Genomic DNA, 17,935 nt, shown 5'->3' with positions numbered 1-17,935 from the left:
GGATAAAGAATATTTCTGGCAGATTAGCTGTCGATTTAACGCAAACGATAGCGCAATCGATTGATACCGTGAGATCCTTACTAAATCATTGCTAATTCCTTATAAGGTTCATTGCGAATTATTCGGTCGAAGGAAAATTTTGATAAATCCATTGTTGTAAATTTTCCATCTAGGATTAATTCGCTAATAGCACGACCAGCTGCAGGACTATGCTGTAAGCCGTGTCCACTGTAACCCGTAGAGAAATAAAAATTAGGAATGGCGGGATGCGGCCCTATTATCGCATTATTATCCAGTGTGTTTATTTCATAATAGCCAGCCCATGCAGATACTAACTGTTAGAATAAAAATTGTAGAAATTAATTATATCAGTTTAATAGGTGCTAACAGCTACGTTAACTTAATTTCGATCGTCATTATACCTTTAAGCCATTAAATGCGTCACATCTTGTTGCTAATCCAGGCCACACTCCCTCGTCAAAGAAATCATAGTCTACTTCTAGCTTGGAACTATCTTTATCTTTACCCTTTATTAAAAAGTATGACAATTATTTTAGGATATCGCTAATGTAAATGCAATACTACGGATCAAGCTAAGCATCTACGGAGGCAGAAAACTGAACGAATCGACGGGTATTGATACAAGCAGAATGAAGTACGCGTGTACTCAACAGTAACTTAAGAGACTGAACGCATTAAATAGTAAAATTTACGACTTGCTTGGATTGCGCTTGCAGCAAATAAACCTGACGTTTCTCGACGGAAAGCGACACCAGTTACTCCATCAACAACAACAGCTGGAGTGTCTACAGGTCCATCACGGCACTCGAATACGTAACCGTATCTCGCAAATGGTTCCACTGGTAATGGAGTTTTCAGATCTGGAGGGGCACCTTCAGCTCCTATACCAGCAAGTTTAGCTACTCCGCTCGACCAAGCACCAGCAGCATTAATGACTGAGCCACAATTTATCGTTGCTCTTTCTCCTTGGGTTGTTACAACCTGTATTTCATTAAAAATTTATATATGCTATATTCACTACTATAGTATAACTTTAGAAAATGTCATTAACATGAAAATATCACAAAAATATTTTTTCTCTACATTAATATACCGAAACATTATCTATACGATTTCCATTTCTTTCCATTCCTTTTACTTCAGCTTCAATATAACGTACACCCATAGATTGAGCTTTCTTTTTTGCACACATTAAGTATGCCCACGGGTCGAACATCGCTTCATAATCACATCCTAGATTGTCAAACAAGCAAAGGTCATTAATACGCATGGTTCATTTCACTGAAAGTAAAACGATGCTTGTCTATCCAAGATGAGTGTAGATTCCAGAAATCGTGGAACTAGGATGCATTGACCTACCATATGAGCCTAAGACTATATCATCGAGATTGAGCCATGGGTATCTTTCTTTTATTTCAGACGGCTGCAATATTTCCGTTGGTATGCCTAATTTTCTATCGACATGACATGAGATTATCAGCACATACAGCGGGTTGGGTCAAAGTACACGACATAGAGTAACCTCATTTGATTAAACATAAGTTGCGGTTAAATTCAGCCATGCAAGATTGTGCAATCTATTAACTATATTACAAAATGTATAACATATATATCCTGACGATGTATGAAAAGTAAGATCTAAATGATTTTTTTGCTAGTAACGCTCAGGTTCTTCTAGTAGCTATTATTTTTTACGCCACAACCAAATCTATACAATGAAATAGCAATATTTTCGCTAGAAATAAATTTAGTAAATTCCGACTAACTCATGAATTCCTTTGTATGTCGTAATTAGAGGTACCATTTTCTCTGGAGCCAAAAATAGAAAGCCCTTTTCTATCAATTGTATATCAGGTGGGTCATCACCTTCAACTTGTAAATGAGTACCAATATCTTTCAAAAATTTAAAGCTTTCAACTGACATGTAAATATTTTCCGGAATAGAATACTGGACACGTAGTGACCCAGCAGATAGAACCGTGGAAGCATAGGTATACTAAGTATTTCAAATAATAATATCAGGAGTCATTATAATGCTCGTGAACATTTAAGACCTTATACCAATATGGACTAATTTGTTCCGTTGCTAATTGAGTCATGACTACAGACATAACAGTCTAAATTGATGAACTTGCCGAAATCTCAAGTGAGAATTTTTAGGTATAAGAGCGTAGGCTAAGCTAGCTTATATGTGCAAATGTACATTGTACAGGTGCAGCACAGTACTTACTGACAAATCTCTTTCGATAATGCACATAGAGCTACCAGGGATTCTATTTGCTAAGTAAACCGCTGCCAGTGTACCGATAATACCACCACCGATGATCACAATATCTGCACTTTTAGGTAAAGCAGAAGTTGATGTCTGAGACGAATATCTAGCGCGATCGGCTAAGCGATATCCTTGTCCACTATTCATCGATAGCCTACGAGCTATCATTCCCATTGGGTTGTATGTTGGGCGTAATCTATGTAAGAACTGGCTTAAAACTCGATTCATTTTCTAGTTCAGCTGAAAACTCATAAACTCGTCCTCCTATAAATAAAAAAAATCAAGCAACAAATTCAGCTGCGAGTTAAGGTGTGTTATCGTAAGGTACTAAATCCTTTCCTGTATATTTAATTAATTAATATCAGCTATTAATTTGTACCAGATAGGAGATATCTGAATAAAAATATTATGTAAACATTTAATGACTTTACATTTACATGTACAGTACATTGTACACTACTGTACACTGTACAGTACTGTATACTGTACAGTACTGTACTGTACAGTACAGTAACAGTAGCACATTAAGTACTGTACTGTACAGTACTGTAGTGCAAGGATGAAAGTACTACACCTACTGTACGTACTGTACTGTAAGCTGACTCAGTATAGTGTTTACAGTATACTTAGCAAAGAGCGTATCTGCTTGAGCTGACCTTTCTATCAAGTTCAATCTGAACCAAGCTACTGTACAATGTACAGTATATAGCTCACTGACTACCTAATGTATACAGTACAGTAGTGTATTGTATGCTGTACTTCGTTGCTGTGCTTTACATTATCGATTAGTATTCCCGCCTGCAGCTCGCTTGGGCTAGACGTACTGTATAGCATTTTCACACTTACGTCGTAAATCGTTACGGTACCAAAATACCTTGTGATGATGAATAGTAGTTCCGAGTTCGATTAACTGCTAATTTGTAAATTTAATAAAATTAATTTTCTGCACAGTATAACACTATAACGTAATAAGCCATAATATTAGCAGATAACCTCGTGTGTAAAGCAATTTATCGGGTTAGTAAAGCAATGAAAGGAGGAGGGCAAAGTTTACATAGTAATACGCTACACCTACGTATGTATGATAGCCATGTTCTTCATATTTAGTTATTTTACTAATTAAAAATGCGATATGCGTACTTTAGTGGGCAGAAATCAACACCTTGTTCTTCATATTTAGTTATTTTATTAAATATGCGATATGCGTACTTTCGTAGGCAGAAATGAACGCCATCTTCTTCATATTTAGTTATTTTATTAAATACGCGATATGCGTACTTTAGTAGGCAGAAATGAACACCGTGTTCTTCGTATTTAGTTATTTTATCAATAATGCGATATGCGTACTTTAGTAGGCAGAAGTATAGGTTTTACTGTCTGACAAAGTTGCAAATTTTTTAAACAAAATAGATAAAAATACGGTAATGGCTGAAATTCATTATCTAAAACAGCAATAAGTATACAAATGTCGCTGTCTTACTTAACTAGCAATCACACTACAAAATCAAGTGGTATTTACAAGATCGGCATTCAATGAATAAATTCAATCTAATCACGTAGTATTACAGTGGTATCTTTCTTTCCTATCAATCATACATTTTCAGATACTAAGAAGAAACATTGTCTACCATTAGGTCAATCACCAACGGTTTTGCAAGTAGCAAACCACCGCTTAGGTAAATATTCCACAATTAAGGTTTGTTTAGAATACCATATTGTCTTTTACTGTAGAATATTATGAGATAAAACTTACGAATCATATTCGCTCGTTGCAAAGCACTAAATAGTATTTTAGAGTGTTGCCACAGTCAAAAAATAGAATATCGGTCTCTATAAATCAAACGTCTTTTCTTTTACATCTATCAACTATGTTTTTTAGCTTGCACCACAAATTCCAATGATTTGGTCTCTGCTCTACTTACTTTTGCATCAAATAATACAGTACTGTACTACTGTACTATTCTCGATCTTCAATGAACATAGGAGACGAACTTCAAGATTTCTGTATTGAAGATAATACGATATATTTGAGATTATAGAATTATATTGCATTTCGAAAGGTTAAGTAGCGCTGATTATAAATCATAATTTGACAACTAAATGTACCAATCGGAATATTAGAATCAGTGATTTTCGCTTCCGTGAAAAGTTGTTCCTCCTTGCAACGATCGCTTACTCATGTATACTTCTTGTTGCATTTTAATAGCCATTTCTGATAGCTGTAGTCTGTGAGCTTCTCTTTGTTTTGCTAAGCGAGCTTTTAGCTCGCGTATCTTTATCTCTTTAGCTCCAATGGAGTCTTCCTGCCGGTTACAAACTATTGCCATTTCTAGATCAAATAGATTAAAATTCATTTAAAATTAAAAATTTCGCGTGTAAATTTTCTTAGAACGAGTACTTATAATAAGAGTGCCTCTTTGTATTAAAGTATGGACCACTGAAAATTATTAAGACTCCTAGAGAATGGATATGCTTCAACGTTACCTGAACATTTACTCTTAAGCTGATCTGCAGTAGCGAATTCTTGTGCAGCTTTTTCTTGCACGTCTCCGAAACTAGAGGAGGTATACGTAAAATCGAGCGAATGATATAAATTTGCATAAGCTTATAGAAAACTTGCGATGGCGACTGCACTATGATCGTTAATAACGAATAATAAATTGCCGATATAAGAACTTGCTACTCACGCTTCTTCGAACGCATCCTTCTCACGTTGCAATTGCTTGTTGAGAATATTGATTTCACCTAGAGCAAAGTCAAGCTTTTCTGATTCTTTCGCCAATAAAGACTTTGTTTTGGCGTGCTCAACTTCTTCATTCTATACATAAAACGGACTAAATTATAGGTGTTTGCATTCACAAAACAGCGAAACCATATACAAATACGAGTATGTGTTTACAGTATATCGATCTGAATAAATACGGTATACATCTACTATTAGCAAAGTATATTATGTTTGATGTTTAAGAAATTCACCTCCAGGATTGTAAAGGATTATTAAATCGGCAATGACGATATACGCGTATAGCATTACAGTACTCTTATCACATTTTAACTTAAGGAGCCATGCTGTTAACTGTTTACATTGGCAAAAAAGGTATGCTGCTAATGTTGGACCTAACTGTACAGTATATAATCTATTCAGTTTAATACCAAATTAGGCAGAATAAACATGCCCACCTGTAGCTTCTCGACCTGCTGATCATAAATCTCTTTCGGCAACATACGCATGCTTGCATCACTTCGTCGAGTAGCCAGCTTATGTTTACGCAATGCACAATGTGCAATGTACATGCACAGTATATGCAAATGGTACGGGGCAACATAAAAACGGAGATGACGATATGTAGAAAAGATTTAGTTTACTAGTTAGTAAACGAGGAGTGTTAGAGAACAAAGCGTCATTAACTACTGAGAATTCAAGCCACTCACTAATTCCTGATGTACATTGTACACTAATGTACAGTACAGTACAGTACAGTGCAGTGCTACGGAAGAGTAATCCGGCTGAATATAGTGCAGCAATATCTACAGTACTAGCATACGCAGTGTACAGTACTAATGTGTGCATGATAAATTTGTTGTAGATTCTTAATCTATTTACAAAATACTTTATTTTCTGAAGTGATTAACTATTAATGAATTCAATTATCGTCTATAATATAATAGATAGTGATCTACGTTAGATCAAATGCTGAAAGGTTACTAACTTGCTTAGCTTTCTTTGTCAATATCTTTTGGCATATGCCACAGGCATCCATTATTTGAAAACTAACTATCTTGAAAGGTTTTGTACGCGCCATCCTATTGGTTGGCACTTGCAATTGTTGTAAAGATTTACTATTTGGATAAAATATCCCGTAATCGTCCATGCTAGATGAGTAGAGTTTAGTTATAACTATTATTATTGTTTTAATTATATATTTATATATTTATTCCTATTTTAGCTGTAAAGTACTAGTCAACAATCTCTGAACGCGATATACAGTAGTAAGGTACTGTACTGTACACTGGTCTCTATATAACGTACAGTACAGTGTACACTGTACGGCAGTGTGCAAATTAAGTAAAGGTCACGATATCCGTCCGAAACCCATTCAAGCTTCACTTCATATAAAGTACACAAAACATTTTAAAAAGCGGCGGGATCTATAGTTCTACACTACAGTACTGTACAGTACAAGTACAGTTAGTTTTGACGAAGAAGCGTTTAACCGAATGCTCTTTAATTACTAACAATTCATTGCAGTAGAAAATCGATAATGAAGTTGGCTACAAGCTCACTGTCGATTTTGTACGTTAGTTTACAATTCATGATAACTGTTTATAATTAATTGATTATTTTGCAGATTAGTCCTGTAATTGCAGATACGGCAATTACTATACAGTACAGTACAGTAAATACGGGTATACAGTACCACTAGATATAAATGAATAAGATAGAATAATCAGCAGTATACGCGTACTTTAACTTCTTTTTCAAGATTTGATTAATTGTAAGCGATCACATTTAAGATTACAATTATGATGGAAAGGATTATAATATCCGCGCAAAACCATTCTCAAACTACAAGATAGTTAAATAGTTACAAACCTGGCAGTTAGAATGGAGATAAAATGTAGCGAAATATGTTGCATAAACTACTGAAATCTGCGATCGTATTTGATCAGTAAATTTACAATATGTTTTTTGGCAAACATCTGGGCAGAATAGCTGAATAGTACCATACTGTACGTACTTCGTTAGAGATTTAATATTTTTGTATACAAGTGCAATACAATTTATGATACAGTAGATGTTATCGATTCAATCCGTTAGTGCCTTGTAGCCTTTATATCACTGCATGTGTTGAAACTGCGGCGAAGTCGAATGCCTCCATTTATTTTATGTACAATTTATAGTAATAGCTTTATGTGAAGGCTGTATTTTTGTTATCAAATTACCAGAAATCGATTAGACATATACGAGTAATGACTAGCAATGACCGAGGATCATCAGATTATAATAAGATCAATCGCGATAGGTTAGATTTAGACTCTCCTAGATGGGACCAACGTCATTATGTCGGTAGACTGAAGCACTTCTTTACCTCAGCAAATCCATTCAATATATTCTACTCTGATGCAGCGTTAGATTCTTCCAAAAAATTGATCAGCGCTTATAAGTATGTTTGGAGATAAATTACTTTTAGATACGTACTAATAATTAATCTTAAACTTAAAATAATCGTATGCTCTATGCAATATATGGATAATATCTTAAATTAAGATCCGTTCCATGACATGTTCTCCTTAATGCTGCTATAGGAACTTTCGCTTGTTGATGCTAATGGTATTTAGCAATTGCTAATTTTTGTTTGGCAATGTACATATACTTATATATTTTGTAAATAACTATTTTTAGACAAGGCAAAGAGCCACCAAATACTACTGTAAAAGAGTTATGGAAAGCAAAACAAATTTATGATTCCGCATTCCACCCTGAGACTGGTGAAAAAATGATTCTAATAGGGCGCATGTCAGCACAGGCCCCTTGCAACATGGCTATTATTGGCTCCATGCTAACATTTTATAAGTAAGCGTTTATAATATTGGACATTACCAGTATATTAAAGCAACAATATTTGGTTATTCTTTTTTTAGTACGTACTTTATTCACTGAGCTAATAAATTAAAGTTAACTAAATTCTTTTATTAATCTCTTTAAATAGATCAACACCCGCCGTTATTTTTTGGCAATGGATTAATCAGTCATTTAATGCCGTTGTTAATTATACTAATAGAAGCGGTAAATCGCCTAGCTACCGGTGAGCTATACGATAATTTATTTCTGGGTGAAATCTTTCCGTAGATGTAATTATAGCTGCTGCAGATATTGCAGAAGTTATTGATGCAACTGGCTAATGCATCAATGTGATTTAGAGCTCATATGTTTTTAGAGAACTTTTCTTTCCATACTTCTTCGCTACGACTGGTGCAGTCACTACAGCAATTGGACTAAACTCAGTAGCTCATGTAAGCCAGCTTTATTTGATTATAAATTTAAATAAAAATCGTAATTCATATCGAAACAACGCGTAGAATCTCGGTTTATTATATTATGCTGCAAGCCATGATATTGCAATTTAATTTAAATTTGACCAATAGAAAGCTCCACCATTGGTCGGTAGGTTTATTCCATTCGCTGCTGTAGCAGCTGCTAATTGTATTAACATTCCGATGATGCGACAAAAAGAACTGTCTGAAGGGATATTAGTTAAAGATAAGGATGGAACCTCTATTGGATACTCAAAGGTAAGAATTTATTGAATGCATATATTTCACTTCCTGTTAAATAAAGATTTTTCGGCAATTTCGTTATTAAATAAATGTGCTGTTTATAATTTTATGACAATCGGTATCTGCTTTATATGTTTATTAGATAGCTGCTAGGAATGCTATTGCTCAAGTTGTATTTTCTAGGATTGCTATGGCGTCTCCTGCAATGAGTATGTGTTACCATTCCACTTTTCGCAGTATATATTCTTACGGACAAATATGAAGTTGTCTTTTATTAAAATGTAGAATTCGTACAGTACGTACCTTAGTTATTTGCTAGGTATTAGTTGCAAAACTGCACTTAATAAATACAGTAAGATGAACGTTTAATATTATGTCCCATAGCGATATTAACGTTAACTGTATAAAAAAGATCATGAATAATTTATTTTTAACGTATTTACGAGTATAGTATGAGGTAATGCATATTTAAGTTAATATTTTCTGTATATTTCAAAGGTATGCTCGTACAGTACGATATCTATCTTTTAGTGCCAAGTATTGAACGCGTCAAACTATAATTATGTTACATACCGTATAATTTTTAAAAAAAGATCTCTATGCGGTAAAAAATAGATTCTCAGTTCTGAAGTTATCATTTCTTATTTCAAGTATTCAATTTATAATTTTTCATTTGCAAGATTGTGTATAATAAATAGGAAAGATACGTTACAAATAGTGAAGCTTTTGAAAGAAAATAAGTTTATGACTTTGCCTGTTCAAACTTAAAACTAAATGTGTTATTGTGCGTAAAGTTTTATCACCTATAGTAATGAATTTCTTAGACAAGAAACCCAGTATTCAGGTAAAAGATTGGTATTGTAGTTATGATAATGTAACTACTGCTAAAGCAAATTTTAATTTTCGATTAAGATTAGATTATGATATCTTATTAAATCATCGATTTTCGACACAGTTAATTCGTTAGTTTTTCACTTCCTAAATGTTATGTAGTATTCGTATTAATTAATAGGTAGCATTTAATTTAATTCTTTTGACATGACAATCTCTAGAGAATGCCTTATGTTCGCGCTCCTATACAGATTTTATTAACCGGAATTTTGTAAGTACTACATAAATTTGTAACATTTATCGGAAGATATCGACATTGTCTTCAAATGGTACGAGTATTTGTTGATGTGATTAACGGCGACTAAGTGCTGTTTTAATTTTCAACGGAGGCAAGTTTCTATAATATAATTAGATAAATTAAACTAAAATTGCTTCTAGATTAACATTTATGACACCTGCTTGCTGCGCGATTTTTCCTCAAGAAAGGCAAGTTGTATTTCTATTATTTTCATCATATGCATCGAGGAGTTTACTATATGCAGTAATACAGTAATAAATTACTGTAATCCTTCATTTTATGACATTACCTTATACCTACTTAAATAATATAGCAGTAACATAATCACTATTAGTTTACTATGCATCCAATTAAATACTTTACATAAGGTAGATGTTATAGCTATGAAAGTATTTCTTGCTATTTAGTCTTAATACTTGTCTTGTGTCTTTTGAACTCTAAAGTTCTATGTTAGTCTCTCACCTGGAGCCGGAATTGCGAAATCAGATGAATCAAAGAGGCGATAAGTCACAATATGTTTATTTTAATAAGGGTTTATAAATCAATTTTAGTGAATTTTAAACTTTTAAAATTTAACAGGATTGCACATGCCATAGTAATAGTTATAACAATCTGATAGTGAATATACGCGTATTAAGCTATACGTATATCTTAAATGTGTAAACTGTGATTTGCTAGGCAGATTAATAAGGGTTTTCCCTGGTTTGTGTTGCAATGCTGTCATCTTTACGATTCGAACCGTAGCCTGATACAGTACTGTATGTTAGTTATCTGGATGGATTTTATTAAAACCTTTTACGTTGCGTTGCGTTGATGTTGTTTGATAATAAACAATCAGACTATGCTGCTACTTAATCCTATCTTCATAGTCGATTACGAAATACTATTATTATGATTACTTTTTAAGAAAATTGACCTTGATTTACTATCATTTATTAAAATCCATTATTTACATTATATCGCATCTAATTACGGTTGTAACGGCCTGTAATCAACGCACAGTCATGAATATAGGTTCGCTTTCCGCACATTGCAGACACCTCGTGGTAAGTACTACAGAAAGTACACTAAAATCATACCGTAACTTTTGAGGCCAGAGGCGATGGCTACAGTGCAGTAGTATGAATAATTGAGTACATCTATATACTGTATACTGTACACATTTCGGTAAACTGTTTGTCTTTCTACAATATTTCGTGTTGTGTGAATTGCGAAAATCTTAAACGTTCATTCAGAATGATTGGATCAAGTCGATTATAATTATTATTACTAGTGCAAACTCCCGTCGCTTTGCTGCGTATCCGTGTACCGTACTGTATGCTGTACAAAAGTACTAATGTACTGTACACTACATACTGTAAGACGTAAAATAAAGTTACTATACTGTACACTGAGTGTACAGTACTGTACAGTACTGTACCATTATGCAAGAACAGTCGAAGCACATAGTACTGTAATAGTAATAACTTTGTACTTTGCCATCCAAAAGTTGGAAACGAAAATAAGCACGTTGTGCAGTGTACACTACAAGTACTGTACTGTATGCACAGTACTGCAGTTTCAGGCCCAGGGTTTATCGTCATGGATCTCAATGAACCTCTGCGATAGGAATTCTACAGTACAGTATGTTCCATCCCATCACTTATCCATTGCCGAAACACCGGTAATTTTGTTGTCCCTGCCATCACGATGCGCATGGCATCGTACAAATCGAAAGATCGGATGATCAATGTGTTAACCAATCGAATCGAATAGAATGACTATCTGCAGTTGCGTCACGTGTTATCCTTATTATAATGTAAATCATATCATAGCTAGAGTTCATATCATATTACTGTACTGTAACATTACAGTACACTGAGTACAGTAATATTACTATTATTATTTGTGCACATACAGTACTTTACCGTACAGTACAGCACAGCAGTTATGAGCTAGTACAATAGTGTACGCTCCAGTATACACACCATGGAGTTAACCTACTAGAATTAACTCTATGATACACACTTTGAGATTTTTTCTTTTGCAGTACAGTATGATAAAAGTTCAACAGAGAACCTGCACAGCGTACAGTACAGTACAGTACTGTACTGCACATTCATACTCAAGTTTTATACAGTACAGGATTGTACTGTACTATACAGTACACAGTACAAACTACTGTACTGTACAATGTTTCATTCAAATTTAAAGCTTGCTGTGCGCGGAGAATTCAATCATCTTCCATCTCGACCTGACCTGAATTAACTTCCTCTAAACTCTCAATCGAGAATTACCCGCACTGAGTGCATATAGTAAAAGAGAAGGATGAATAACGAACAAAGACTACAGTATCACAGCGTGGCTGATTTGGCTATTTATGGAGTAACATACGTACTTACTGTGCACTTATTACGTCGTCTAATGCAAGGTTGTAAGCCTATACAGTTAAAATTGGTCAAAATAGTTTATAATGTTATAATGTCTGCCTTCTCCTTATGGTGTTTCATTGGTGTCTCTCGCGCACTTTATTCCAATTGGAAACGTTATAACCTACAAGGGTCTCTATATTTTTGCGATCCAGAAGGCAAGCTACTCGAGGGCATGGATAATTATTTTTATGTATTTTATCTTAGCAAATACATTGAATATATGGATACTCTATTTCTAATATTAGCTCAAAAGTCTGAAATTGACGTTAAGTGGGTTTTGCATGTTTATCATCATTTTGTTACACCGAGTATTTCCTGGTCTGCTTGGCATTATCCAGTATCCAGTTCCTGGCTAGGACCTTTCAGCAATAGTTTCGTACATGTTATCATGTATGCCTACTATGCCACTGCTATAGTTGATCATCGTATTAGAAAATGGGCAAGTTGGGTTACAGTCATTCAGTTGATTCAGTTCACGGTGGTGTTAATGACAATGGTAGGCCTGGCTGTAACAGGTCGCATGTGCATGGGAAATATTTATACTTATGTATGGCTAATGCTGCAATATGCAGTTTTTCTGATCCTTTTCATATTGTTTTTCTCGAAAAAGTCTGCTAAGCAAAAGCTCTCTTCTAAATTGAAGGATGATAATACTGTATCTAAGAAAATAAAATAAAATAGCCGTTCCAGAGATCAGTTCGTTGAAAGTGAATAATGAATACTGCAGAAGCGACTTTCGGCCGTTGGAATCATTGCGTTCTTTTATATAATGCTCCTCTTAAAGGGCTATGTTGACCGAATGCCGTTGATTTATACTTCTGTGCTGGTGTATGGTAAACTGCGGTGGAGTTTAGTTTCACTTCAGTCTCTAGCACGTAGCTATATTTCAGCTACTTTACAGTATATATAGATTTGTATCTGTCAAAATGTAATGATACATGTTCGTGTGGTGTTTGTTTTTATCAATACTTCGATTAATTAATTTTTAAGTTATGTTCTATGAAGTAAAATATGGACTTAATAATATTTCTTGTAGCCGGGTATTAAAATGCTTGAGCTTTCTGGAGTATTTATGCAGCATTAACCCGAGCATTCATTTTTTACCTATCTGATTATATTATTGAAATAATCATTATGACACCTTTGTCGCAAATGCATGCCATTTGAAATAGTCCCAAAGGACATTTTGTAATAGCTTCATAAATCATGTTGTATGGAAGGCCCTGATAAAGTCGTTATAAGAAATTAGCTTTTGTACGCTATACGTACAGTCAATATTTCGATATCCAGCGTTAGAGCCATCACTAATAAACAAGTACTACGTCGTGTACGTGAAGAAGTATGATCTCCATTCGGTCTTTTCATTTAATAAAAGTTCTCAGCTTTTACCAGTACTGTAGCGGTTTTAAAATGGCAAATGATACAGCATATACTATAGCACAGTAAGTGTAGCCCTGTATCTTTGCAAGTGCACATATGCAAAGATTACAGTAAATAAAGGCAACAGCAGTTTGCTCTTGAGTTATTTTATTGTTACTGTCCATTAATATATATACGCATACAAGCAATTAACTAATGCTTGTCAAGCACTTTACTTGACTGAACCATGTTAGGTCCTAGACTGATGAGGACTACAGTATTAAAAAAATGTACAGTAGCGCCTAAAATGGATATTACAACATTTTTCTACGCATTTTATTAACTTATGAAATCTGGAAAGGAGTCTTAAATCAGTAAATGCTTCAGATATGAAAATATACCTGTAAAGTGCGGAATGCATAGAAATAGAAGATGCCGAGTTACGATAAAGCATAACGTTATCGTCATCGAATTTACTGTGGTTTAGTAGCAAAGTATTTACAACAGTGTTCATGAACTGTGACATAAGTAAATGTTTAGATTTCAGCTGTCAGATCCCAATAGTCTTATTTGTTCTTTCAAGTAGTCATCAAATGCGCTATCGTCCAATTCAGCGGCAGTTAAATCAAAATTGTTAGAGATAGAGTCTAAGGTCCTGTCGTAGTCATCATAAAATAGTGCCTGATAATAATTGAGCGCCAAAAAGTCACAAGGGATGATAGAAATTAGTTGATATCGTGTCATAAAAGCTCTATAAGGTTCTAACCATAACATGGAATTAATACAGTAGTTCATAAAGTATTTTATCCATTTAAAGTTTTAAAATATCATGGTTAATGTAATGAAATCGTGCCATACCTGCATTTTAAAATAAGCTTCTATACTGGCATTGAAGTATTCCCGATAATTCCGACAAAAGCTTTCTACGTCCTATCGATAAAAGTGTCTAGTCGTTGCAATACTACTACACCAAATATGAGTATAAAGTGGTGTCAATTACAGTAATTACCTCTAGTAATGCCTCGTGACTTTTTTCGTATTCGGCTTTCACTCGTGCTAACGCTTTTTCATTCTAGATGAAAACCGTATATTAATACAGCACGGCATCATGGACATACTTAATACTTCGAATGATTGCTGCAATGTCGTTAACTTAGTTTACTACGTGTATGACAAAGTTAGATTAGTAAGTTAACCAAGCCGTTGAAGCGTTCGTAGCAATTGTTTGAAACCTTGTATTTGAATACCTGTTCTAGCTTAACATCTTGCTGTGGAGAACGTGCTTTATCGATTAATTTATCGACTTTGGCCTGTAATTTTTCACATTCCTATATTAAAATGTTAAGAGAACATGTGGTCTACGGTATCCTTATACTGTAACAATACGAGTATAGCAGTAGCTACTACCTTAAATGTGCCATCGAACTTTGCAATAGCTGCATTTGCGTGGGGAAAAATTGAATTCAATCTTTGACGTGGTATAAGTAACAAAAATGATTTGCTTAATTTTCTCATACTAGACTTCTCTGTAACTTTCTAAGCAGTATCGAATATTACCTGTGGAGAGGCTCAGCAATAGTCTTCCGAAAATTATAAATCTACACAAAAATTAACATACTCTTACGAATTGAAAAATTCGCTGTCGTAATACATTCGTGCATATTGTACTTTAAGAGGAACTTTCGGATATTAAACGCTAATCAAATAGCCATGTCCATTTAGTTTTATAAAGTTAATACGCTACATTACCAATCCTTCAGCTGTGTGGTGTAGACTTTCCTTAAGAATATCAACGTCATTAGCCTAAGAAAAAATTAATAGCGTCACTTCATATTAATGAGAAGCATTGAGTAGATCTTAAGGTGTATTATCTAATTATAATATTAAGCCAGAAAAAGAATGATCATCGTGTCAAATTGAATAGTTCGTAAAATTATTACATTCCTCTCAGTTTGTAATAGATACTAACTTCAGAATCTAGAATTGATAACTGGGTTTATCTGATAGTGAACTAGTTATAAAGTGGAATAGTGCGCGCAATATGATCAAGCAATATTTTCTATCAGCTAGCCAACAGAATTGTGCTTACTAAGCGATACCAAATGCAATATAATGTAAATGAACTGATCAGCGATTATCTATTAACAGATCTATTGTAATAGGTTCTAGAAATGTGATCTGATTATAAGATGCAACAATGTACTGCATATATTCAAAAGTTTGCTTGTAACACCGTACAGTCAGTTCACTGTTTCAGTTCGCGGTTATGTCATTAGTTCGACTGTTTTAGCCGTCAATAAATCTCGCTATTACTAGCTTAATTTGGCTATCGCATTTTTTAATTGTTTCAAAGAAATTTCGCAGAGAAAGATCGAAGGATTATGTTCAACTTCTACAAATACACAGTCCGCTGGCTTTGCGTAGTATAAACTACTTTTGCTAACCACAATCACAGAACGTAATGTTTCTTAGAGTAGAGTAATATAATGATAATAAAAATGATATTAACATTCGGCGTCAGGAGTGTTAGTACATAACAGCTCATAGTGTAGTACTGTCCTTAGATACATGCGATAATTTTCGTGTAATGCTACTTATGGCTGGCTAAAACCTTTAACTTCAATGTATTGTATAGTAAAGCACCGTAGGAACAATCTAGGATTTAGTTTTGAATTTTAAGTGTAAGATAAGCAATAGTATTCAACAGACATTGGATTATTAATATGTGATGCTATAAGATTAATTAGTGTTGAATCACATTAGTGATTACATTAAGCACGGCATTTTAATTTATCTAATCTGTATTGCTTTAATTAAACAAGCTACTATCGAATGCATCCCATATATATATATACACTGTTGGGATGTAAGGATATTATTGAGTTATATTTTAAACATGAAATAGTTAATGTAATAAGAGAAATATAGTGATTGAAGTACCAATCGATCGTTTGATTTTCCAACGCAGCTATGCACATCGCATAAGCAGTCAAAGACTTGCTCTTCAATTTTCATGGTTGCTGCAAAGGAAGATAAAACAGGCATACTCATGCATCGTAATAATAATTTGATTTATATTTCGATTAGATTTACGTAATTATGAGCAGTCTATGCGATAAATTCTCATTTTTAGGTTATTATTCTAAAAGTACTATGCAAAGTGCCCAGAAAGGTATAATGCTAACGAATTCCACTGTAAATAATACATCTAAAGGTACAGCTAACAATGCTTTGAACCTTTCCCAACGTCAATGCATTTCTTGCCATCCTTTAATAGCTTCTTTGCACAGCTTTCCACGCTAAAAATTGAATAATGACACTTAAAATCCTTACAATATTGCAGAAGTCACTACATTTTATGCCTCTGATGCTATTGATACAATTAAAGCATACTGCGCACTACTTGCCATCATTGCTATTTTCAGTAGTAATATTTCTTAATATGCAGTGTAAGAACTCAGTGTATACTTTTATGGATAACTGCGGCTAACGAATATACTGTCATAGACTACTAAAAATACCATGATGTACTTTTAGTAGTCCATGATACTGTACGCTGTTTAATATAGTGTACAGTATGACTAAATGCAATATGCAGAAATTTACTGTATAGTACAATTACTACACTACAGCATGGTACTACTTTATGATTATACAATATTGCACTGTGTGCATGATGGTGATCCATTTACGCCTACACGAGTTTACATCACTTTACAACATAAAATAAAATAAAATTAATTTTATTACTGTGAAGCGACAGCAATTTTATCATTGTACTTACTGTTGTAATTCATTACAGTATTCATCTAACCGCCTGTCTCCCTATACAGTAAACGAAATTAAAAAAATTATTATGATTTATAGAGTGATACGAAGGTGGCATTCCTGTTCTATTTACGCGATATAAATTCTATCTTTGTTATTTATTGCGGCATTATCAAAAATTGTTGATTGGATGGATCTATGAATTGTGTTTTGGTCAGTAGTTCAGTGTTGCGAAATTTTGTACTGTATTATTTGGTGTTCAACGTATAAGGAACATATTTAGGATAGCCATCTGATCAGTCTATCTGTTCATTTTCTTTTAATTTATGGCTTTGTGCGGATTAATATCTTCACGTTCATTTGAACAGGTAATTTATTAATCGGGATTGTTATTACACAGGCGCATTTTCGTGCTGTGGTACTGTACAAGCAAAACATCATCTACCAATACAAGTCATTGCTATCGGATTTCGATTTATTAACTTACACCAATATAACGTTTGTTTAGAACAAATCCCAATTTAAAGGGCATACTAAAGCACTTTTTGTCCGCTATAATATCTCTTTGGAACGATATCAATTCACGTTTGTTGATAGGATTGGATGACTCTGAAATTTCTGAAAATTTCTCTCGTCTTCTGTCGACATAAATTGAGCAAGTCTTGATTAAATGAAAGAAGTTACCTTACTGTATGG

General features: G+C 34.0%; 5 protein-coding genes across 5 annotated transcripts; 2 read left to right on the top strand and 3 right to left on the bottom strand.

Moving 5' to 3' along the window:
• Positions 1 to 80: 80 nt before the first annotated feature.
• Positions 81 to 2,440, bottom strand: TRIADDRAFT_50587 (uncharacterized protein; the record flags this gene model as incomplete). The annotated part of the gene is made up of 7 exons (XM_002114506.1): positions 81 to 335; positions 423 to 527; positions 688 to 1,002; positions 1,115 to 1,254; positions 1,381 to 1,475; positions 1,788 to 2,017; positions 2,252 to 2,440. The coding sequence occupies 7 exons, from the start codon at positions 2,438 to 2,440 to the stop codon at positions 81 to 83; spliced, it is 1,329 nt and encodes a 442-aa protein (XP_002114542.1).
• Positions 2,441 to 4,416: 1,976 nt separating this feature from the next.
• On the bottom strand, positions 4,417 to 6,165 carry TRIADDRAFT_58473 (uncharacterized protein; the record flags this gene model as incomplete). The annotated part of the gene is made up of 4 exons (XM_002114505.1): positions 4,417 to 4,622; positions 4,778 to 4,848; positions 4,981 to 5,111; positions 6,004 to 6,165. The coding sequence occupies 4 exons, from the start codon at positions 6,163 to 6,165 to the stop codon at positions 4,417 to 4,419; spliced, it is 570 nt and encodes a 189-aa protein (XP_002114541.1).
• Positions 6,166 to 7,264: 1,099 nt separating this feature from the next.
• On the top strand, positions 7,265 to 10,241 carry TRIADDRAFT_50586 (uncharacterized protein; the record flags this gene model as incomplete). The annotated part of the gene is made up of 11 exons (XM_002114675.1): positions 7,265 to 7,458; positions 7,698 to 7,868; positions 8,005 to 8,100; positions 8,233 to 8,308; positions 8,441 to 8,587; positions 8,715 to 8,781; positions 9,367 to 9,416; positions 9,625 to 9,674; positions 9,842 to 9,893; positions 10,015 to 10,016; positions 10,145 to 10,241. The coding sequence occupies 11 exons, from the start codon at positions 7,265 to 7,267 to the stop codon at positions 10,239 to 10,241; spliced, it is 1,002 nt and encodes a 333-aa protein (XP_002114711.1).
• Positions 10,242 to 12,305: 2,064 nt separating this feature from the next.
• TRIADDRAFT_17418 (uncharacterized protein) lies at positions 12,306 to 12,602 on the top strand (the record flags this gene model as incomplete). The annotated part of the gene is made up of 1 exon (XM_002114674.1): positions 12,306 to 12,602. A coding segment is annotated over one exon (297 nt), but the record flags the coding sequence as incomplete, so codon positions are not given.
• A 1,412-nt stretch (positions 12,603 to 14,014) lies between these two features.
• Positions 14,015 to 17,771, bottom strand: TRIADDRAFT_58471 (uncharacterized protein; the record flags this gene model as incomplete). Its single annotated transcript, XM_002114504.1, has 11 exons — positions 14,015 to 14,152; positions 14,330 to 14,401; positions 14,481 to 14,543; positions 14,719 to 14,799; positions 14,879 to 14,939; positions 15,029 to 15,069; positions 15,221 to 15,274; positions 16,412 to 16,491; positions 16,709 to 16,770; positions 17,256 to 17,296; positions 17,727 to 17,771. 11 exons carry the CDS (start codon positions 17,769 to 17,771, stop codon positions 14,015 to 14,017), a joined length of 738 nt encoding a protein of 245 aa, XP_002114540.1.
• Positions 17,772 to 17,935: the final 164 nt, after the last annotated feature.

This window comes from Trichoplax adhaerens, genomic scaffold, assembly GCF_000150275.1.
Source record: "Trichoplax adhaerens TRIADscaffold_8 genomic scaffold, whole genome shotgun sequence".
Taxonomy (NCBI): domain Eukaryota; kingdom Metazoa; phylum Placozoa; class Uniplacotomia; order Trichoplacea; family Trichoplacidae; genus Trichoplax; species Trichoplax adhaerens.
This window is presented reverse-complemented; position numbering and strand designations above follow the sequence as displayed.